We start from the raw sequence: 7,500 nt of genomic DNA, 5'->3' as shown, positions 1-7,500 counted from the left end.
AAACAAAAGCATTGTGACGATCCTGCAGTTCTGTTGAAGTTCTGCTTGTTTCAAATTATTATCAGTTATCTGGGTTTTCCAGAAACTTTGGTTCCATAATCCATTTTGGGATTAACTCTCATTGGGAGAGTTCATCCAAATACTGTACCTAAACCACAGAATCAACACACATGCTAGACAAAAAAACTTTATTGAAATCAAACATAGTAACGTATCCATCTTCAACATTAAGGCTATGGCATATGGTACATCTACATGACAGGCTGTGCAAATATAAATAAAGCCCCAGTGTGCACATCTCCTGCTTTAGTCTCCCCAAAAATAAGCCTTCAGTCTCCTTGAACTAAAATGAATATGAACCATCTTGTCCACGTAGAAGCAAAACAGTAAGTGCTACCAAAGCCTCCAGCAAACCTTCAAGCGATGAAATATTGTTAAATTAAAAAGACTGAGCGCGTAACTTGCTTGATTCTTCATTCTCTGTTCCAGTGTTGTGCCAGTGCTAACCCATACAAGAGCAATTAGGAGAAGAATGTATGTATCATTCCATCGTACTCCCTCTTCAGTCATGCTGGAAGCAATGAGCTGTCCAACCCCTCATAAAATCATAGTGTCATGAAAGCAGACAGGACTGGAGTTGAAGAGCTCATCGGTGGCATCTCTAACAAACAATCACGGGGCTTGAGCTCTCTGGGGTTGCTGGGAGACAGAGGGAGTCAGGATCGGTCGGCGGCGGTCAGACCTGGCGTTCCCATTTCTGAAGTGAAGGGGCGATAGAGGACGGGGGCTTGCAGACGGGTGAGGTCACATGACAGCACAGCTAGGATCATCAGTTCTCACCTGACCCTAGGACAGAGAACAACACAGTCACAGTCTGGGAGACACGCACGCACACACACACACAAGGCTGTCACTGCTGGTCATGCAGGGAGAAAGCATGAGGAACACAGCCAAGACAGACAATACATGCCACTTATGTTGAGAGCACCACCTATAACGAAACAATCTAGAGCTGCATCATACTAGCATTAGCATGTAGATCTGCAGGGTTCAGATGCATTATACTAGTATTAGCATGTAGATCTGCAGGGTTCAGATGCATCACACTAGCATTAGCATGTAGATCTGCAGGGTTCAGATGCATCACACTAGCATTAGCATGTAGATCTGCAGGGTACAGATGCATCAGAATAGCATTAGCATGTAAATCTGTAGGGTTCAGATGCATCACACTAGCATTAGCATGTAGATCTGTAGGGTTCAGATGCATCATACTAGCATTAGCATGTAGATCTGCAGGGTTCAGATGCATCATACTAGCATTAGCATGTAGATCTGCAGGGTTCAGATGCATCATACTAGCATTAGCATGTAGATCTGTAGGGTTCAAATGCATCATACTAGCATTAGCATGTAGATCTGCAGGGTTCAGATGCATCATACTAGCATTAGCATGTAGCTCTGTAGGGGTCATATGCATAGGGAGTGTGTCCACAGTCCTCTCCTCACCTACAGAAGGCCGTGTGGCTGCTCTCAGACACTCAAGACAACAAACAACATTTCTTTTTTCTTCTCTTTGGCTTTTGACACGGACAGAGAGAGGAGAAGACAGGGTCAAACTCAGGCATGTGTTGTCGCCAACGTGTTGCTGAACGGTGTGTGCGATATGCGTGATATGAGACGTGTGTTTTTACCTGTCTTCTGAGGGGGTGAATGTCACTGCCTGTCACAAACTCCTCATCAAAGTCCACGTTGAATTCCTCCTCCACTCTCCCCTGCACACACACCAGCCTGCGCTCCGCTGTCTCCTATTGGACAACATCCACAGGGGGGCAGCCAATGAACATCAGACCAGTCAGTGGCTGACAACCTATCAGTGAGAGGTGCTTTGTCGGACCTTTACCTCGTTGTTGGCGTTGAGCAAACACACCCTGACATCAGAGACTGGGCCCCAGCTCATGTGATCCCTAAGAACCAGGTCACTGGGGGGGTTAGCTTCCACACCCGCCTCTGCGGCCCAGATCTGACACACAAAACACAGTTTAAGACGCTCAGTCCTAGCTAGCTAGCTTGGATGGTGCTAGTTAGCTAGTGCTAGTTTGAGACGCTAGTTAGCTAGTGCTAGTTTTAGAAGTTCAGTTTTCTAGACAGTCCTGATTAGTTTATGTAGTACTCACGGTGAGGGTCTGCCCTCCTCCCAGCACGTAGGCTGGGGGGAGCTGGAAGGAGATCTCTGGACAGTCAGGGTGGCTCCTCCTCACCACCCAGCCCCCTAGTGGCTGCCTCCTGAAATTGCAAGGGAGATCCCTTACCTCAGTTACATAGCCTCTTTAGAGGAATCTGTTACGGTTGTAAATAATATTATAGATTCAAAGCGGCAATAGTTCAAACTGGAAATGGGATTCATTTGAAGTGAATGAATTCTGTGGATGCATGTTCATCTCAACCAACAGTGTACGTATTCTACTATGCAAGTCTTTCCATACTGTGTCTGAATTGTTCTTCAGCACGACATAGCTTCCATCCAGATCGATCTCAGCCACTGTCACATGTCCATGCGCCGTTGCATTCTGGGACACTTTATAAGCAGGTGAGCTCCCTGAAGGGCCTTCGTGTTTACGTTTCTTTCCCTTCAGCTTCCGGGCGCCGTGCAAGTGTGTGCGTGACACAGTCGCGTGCTGGGAGGGGCTTGGAGACAGGTGCAGTCTGATTGGAGGACACACAAAATAGAATGATAACGTGCACCCTATCAGTACAGAGAAATGCTTTCAGGACGACGCTGACTAACATGTTGATTTACAACACCTGGGATTGTATAAAAGCACACAAGTAGAGACCAGAGACACTTTGGTTGTGTATAAGTGTGTGTGTGTGTGCGAGCGTGTGTTCTACCTCTGCTCCTCCCCCTCCAGCATCTTCCTGTAAGCGTTGATCTCCATGTCCAGGGCCAGCTTGACATCCCAGCAGGTTCTCATAGTCCTCCAGCTGGCTCTGCATCTGCTCCCTCATGGTGGCCATCTCCAGGTCCTTCTGGCTCAGCCTCTGATGCCCCAGCTCACGCTCCCGGTCCACCGTCCTCTCCAGCTCACACACACGGCTCTCCAGGGGCCCCGTTCTACACACACAAACACACACACACGTTTGTGTAACAGAGGGACACAAACAGACCGCAGTAGTACAGGACCAGAGTGAGGCAGATATGCGCTTCACTACCTGTTTCTGGAAGTGAATGAGCTGGGAAGTCAACGTGTCGATCCTCAGTTTGGTTCCTAACGAGTTCTTCTCTGGTGGAGGATGCCACACTCGCCGTTCTTCACAGCGCTCTGCTTGGCGTTCTCTAGCTGCCGCAACACAAGAACACACAATCAACGCTGGTCGATCAACCCGCTGAGGAGCTAACTTCAGCGTAGGAGGATCGGTGAGTGACTGTAAGACGGCACCATGGCGATACCTTTTTCAGTTGGATAAAGCACTCTCTCATCAGCATTCCACCTCTTTTCTCTCCATCTACCGCCTCCTGCAATCCCTCTCTCTCTGCTCCTTCATCTACCATCTCACATAATCCTCCTCTCTCCGGCACCTCTCCTCTTTCTACCAGATCTTGCCCTTCCTCTGTCCTCTCCATACATCCCTCTCCTTCCTCTCCTACCACCTTGAGATCCAGCACATTGATGCGGTCTAGCACTGTCCTGCACAAGATCCTGGCTTCTCTAACGCAGAGATTCATCTGAGAAACACACACACTTATCAGTCACATAGATTAGGTTAAGTCAATACTTCCACATGCACTTCATAATCTTGTGTACACATTGTTCAGTCTATACAGTCACATTCAATTATCCTACTTGAACACAAACACAAGCAACAACAACAGCCTCCACCGATTGGAAGTGGCAGTATGAGGATAGTCAGTCAATGCAATCTATACAGCACATATAAAAACAAACATGATAGGGTTAAGCCAGACTCACCTTGGCATTGTAGGTTTTCTCCAGTTCCTCCTTATACTGCACTATTTGTCCCTCGTGTTCTTGCCGTAGTTGTTGCATGGCCTCAGACAGTTTGCTCTCAAACTCCCCTCTGCCTCCCAGAGTCCACCTCCATCATGCGACTCATGCCTGCTTCGGACTTCCTCCACCTCCTACGTAAACAGACACACAAGTTACCCCGAAAATCTCCATTGTGTGTGTGTGTGTGTGTGAAAATGTTGTGGTGTGTGTATTGAGTTTGACCTGTTCACGGATGTGTTTCTGGAAGTTGAGTTGTTCTCTGACAGTTTGCAGCTGGTTCTCCACATCCACCCTCCTCAGCATCTCAGTGTTCAGCTGGGTCTTTGTGTCCAGCAGGGAAGACTCCAACTGAACACACACACACACAACCACACACACACACACACACACACAAAGTAAAGCAATTAAGAAGTATACGCCATGTTTTAGGATCCATCGTCTTCCACATACATGCTTGATTCAACTGAAACCCTCCAGGTTGGTCCTTACACTGGCCAGATGGGACCTGTGCTCGGACAGATCTTTCTCCAGTCTCCTGTTCTCCACCAGCAGGTTGGCACACTCTGCATCTTTAGAGTTCAGGGCCGTCTCCAGGTTCCTCCACTGAGACACTGCACTACCCAGATCACACTCCTTCTTCTGGTTCCTGGAGAGAAGAATCAGTACATCATCAGGAGTTAGGTGGCTGAGCGGTTAGAGAATCGGGCCAGTAATCTGAAGGTTGGCAGTTTGATTTCCGGCTGTGCCAAATGACGTTGTGTCCTTAGGCGAGGCACTTCACCCTACTTGCCTCTGGGGAATGTCCCTGTACTTTACTGTAAGTTGCTCTGGATAAGAGCGTCTGCTAAATGACTAAATTAAATCATCTCCACACTATGGTCATCACCTGATTTAGCATCAACGTCTACTGAATACGCGTTATTGTTCGCAACTATTAGGTCTAATGCAGCCAGGCAGAACCTCGAACCAACCTATAAGACACACTTTCATAGGTAGCTTTAGGGTACGTGAAAAAGGCCTGTTTTGTACCTGCTTGTAGTTTGCGGTGGTCTTCTACAATATGACTATAATCAATTTGCAGCCTGGCCCTCTCGCTCGCCAGCGCATCCAGGCTCATCCGGACATCGGCCAACTCCTCCTCATACAGCCGACGGACGTTGCCCATTCTCCTCGGTTCTTAGACTCCTCTTCTTTCTCCTCCAGCAGGCAGCAGCATGGGATGACTTGTCCATTTTCCAGTTGGCGGACGCGCTCTATGTATGCAGCAAGTCGGTCGTTGAGATGGCTGAGCTCTTTCCTTCTCCTGGACCCGTGACAGGCGGGTAGGGCTGATGCCGCTAGGGGACGAGGTGCCGGTGTTTCGTCTAGCGGTGGAGCGAGTTGAGCGGCTAGTGGAGGTTGCGGGAGTGGAGGCGGGAGAGGCCATTGGGTGGTGGCGGTGTGGAGCTCCACCTGTTATTTTCTCGTGTGAATTGGAATCTACGTAAAGAACAACGAAATGGGTCTCGATGATATATCACGGACTGTTAATATCCTGTTGAATACATAAATCAAGATAAACTACGTTTTCAATCAACATGCGGTATGTTGTCAGAGCCTGCAAAACATTTCAACAAACTGAAATAAAACGCGATGCAATTCGTTTCACACTATAATTAGGAGTCAATGGCGGGAAACTAGCCTACCAGATAACTTTCGCTGACTCCTGATAAGTTTCTCGCAGTGGCTTAAGGATTGTGATAAGCAAAACAGTGCAGACCACCAAGGCCATAGGCTGGGTAGAAGAGATGACTGGTCAAAACTCTGCGGGGTGATGTCACCATCACAAGACCACGCGCTTTTGGATTTAAAGAGAACGTTACTATCTTACGCCGATAAGCTTAACTGAACCTGCTTTGAGTTGACGACTTATTGTGTACGACAATATTATCCCGCGGAGAAGACATTCCGTTTGTTGTTATTTAAATAGTCGTCTTGGATCACTGACGGTATTTCGAGTTGTTTGGTTCATTCGACAGCAGGGGGGAGACAAATATCCGCAAATGGAAACAGGAGCCAGTAGTTGGACTTGACTGGATACCCCGGTTAAATTCTGCGATAGCTCAGAGAAATCAGGCCTGTTTTTGATGGATCTGACTGTCGGTTTTGGGTGCATAGCCTACAGTGGAACAGGTCAAGGCAGGTAGAATCTCTTCCGATTTGAAAAATAGTCTAGAGCATCAGCAGATTAGTTGGTATTCAACCTGCCTGCTCAGCGGTACACACCCTCAGCCCTCTGGTTACCAGGGCTCAGTAAATTGAGTAGGAGGAGGATACAAAGAGCGCTGGAGGCAGTGAGAGGCTGTGGAGCCAAGCAGGTTTCGACTGCACTTGTTAATCAAAGTAAAAAGCTCCCTCTGTCGGTGCCAGCTTCTATTCCTCACCTCATAATAAAGGGCAAGTTGTGCCCCCCTGGCACACGAGCACAGCCTTTGATGTCCCTGTTGGAGGGCTTGGCGAGGGACAGCTATCATGCACCCCCCAGAGAAGGACTGTATTACAGCCAGGTGAGTGGTACACACTGACAGGAACCACAGATCATTTGGAGACTACGGTATCAGGGTTCATAAAAGTTCCAACAATTTTTGGTGTTGCCCTTTCAATCAGTGGTTCAGAGCTCATATAGGATTTCAGTTTCACAAGGAATATGAACTTGTTTGGATTTGCTGGAATCGTCTCAGTGTATGCTGCACAGCTGAAAAGTGATCTAACCTACAAAACAACAAAAACAAAATGGTTAAATATTCGACCACTCATCAGTAAATAAAATAATCAAACTGGTAAAACCATTAATGATGAGGATGATAAATGATAACCGTTATAGTGATGTTGATGATGATAATGGAGATCACTCAAATTTTAAATTGACAGATCAGTCTGAAGCCTGAAACCTGTATTCAAATCCACGTTGGCTATGGGACGGGGGCGGCGGCAGAGGTCTTGCATGCGCAGCACAACTCCCGTCGCTTCGTTCTTTAGCACCGTTGCGCCATACTGAGAGGAGATACCGACTTTATTGCAGCTCGCGTGCAGTGGCGCGTAATACCATACTGTACTCAGATTTATAATTTGATGGATCTCATCTGGATCGCTCAACAGATTATTAGTTACTGGCAGCGGGTTTTGAGTGCTGGGAGATATTAAGGTTGCTATCAGCTTTAGGACACCAGTACAAATGTGGATATCCACATGAGCGAAGGTAAGATTTAATCAGGGTCTTACCGCTACGGTGACCAAAATATGAGAGAAATATGACGCGTTTATGATCTCTTATGTCGGTATTCAATCCCAGTGATTGTGCAGTTGTTTCTCAGTTTTTATAACTTACGAGCCTAATGTAGGCTACTGCGTGAAGGGGCTGTGACACTTGGGGAGTTGGGAAGCATAAACCATCGAGATGTGACGAGGAATTCAGACTTGTGGCGTAGATTTCTGTCACAGGTGGTTTTGC

At 47.4% G+C, this 7,500-nt stretch overlaps 2 protein-coding genes across 2 annotated transcripts in view; one reads left to right on the top strand and one right to left on the bottom strand.

The window, feature by feature from the left end:
- Positions 1–281: 281 nt before the first annotated feature.
- On the bottom strand, positions 282–5,867 carry lmnl3 (lamin L3). Its single transcript, XM_047042768.1, is given in 20 exon segments — positions 282–846; positions 1,510–1,580; positions 1,695–1,808; positions 1,904–2,023; positions 2,178–2,279; positions 2,487–2,706; positions 2,893–2,960; positions 2,962–3,115; positions 3,206–3,273; positions 3,275–3,301; positions 3,303–3,341; positions 3,972–4,076; positions 4,078–4,111; positions 4,113–4,141; positions 4,233–4,358; positions 4,500–4,660; positions 5,043–5,184; positions 5,187–5,303; positions 5,305–5,489; positions 5,696–5,867. Coding segments are annotated over 18 exon segments (1,797 nt in total). The 5' UTR covers positions 5,437–5,489; positions 5,696–5,867; the 3' UTR covers positions 282–846; positions 1,510–1,541.
- Positions 5,868–7,238: 1,371 nt separating this feature from the next.
- Positions 7,239–7,500, top strand: part of adamtsl3 (ADAMTS-like 3) — a 37,098-nt gene continuing 36,836 nt past the window's right edge. The window contains exon 1 of the mRNA XM_047042312.1: positions 7,239–7,248. Coding sequence (XP_046898268.1) covers positions 7,239–7,248 — 10 coding nt within the window. The remainder of the gene's footprint in view (positions 7,249–7,500) is intronic.

The sequence above is a fragment of the Hypomesus transpacificus genome, chromosome 19 (assembly GCF_021917145.1).
Source record: "Hypomesus transpacificus isolate Combined female chromosome 19, fHypTra1, whole genome shotgun sequence".
NCBI classification, from domain to species: domain Eukaryota; kingdom Metazoa; phylum Chordata; class Actinopteri; order Osmeriformes; family Osmeridae; genus Hypomesus; species Hypomesus transpacificus.
Note: the sequence above shows the minus strand (reverse complement) of the source record. Positions and strands in the feature narration are given on the sequence as shown.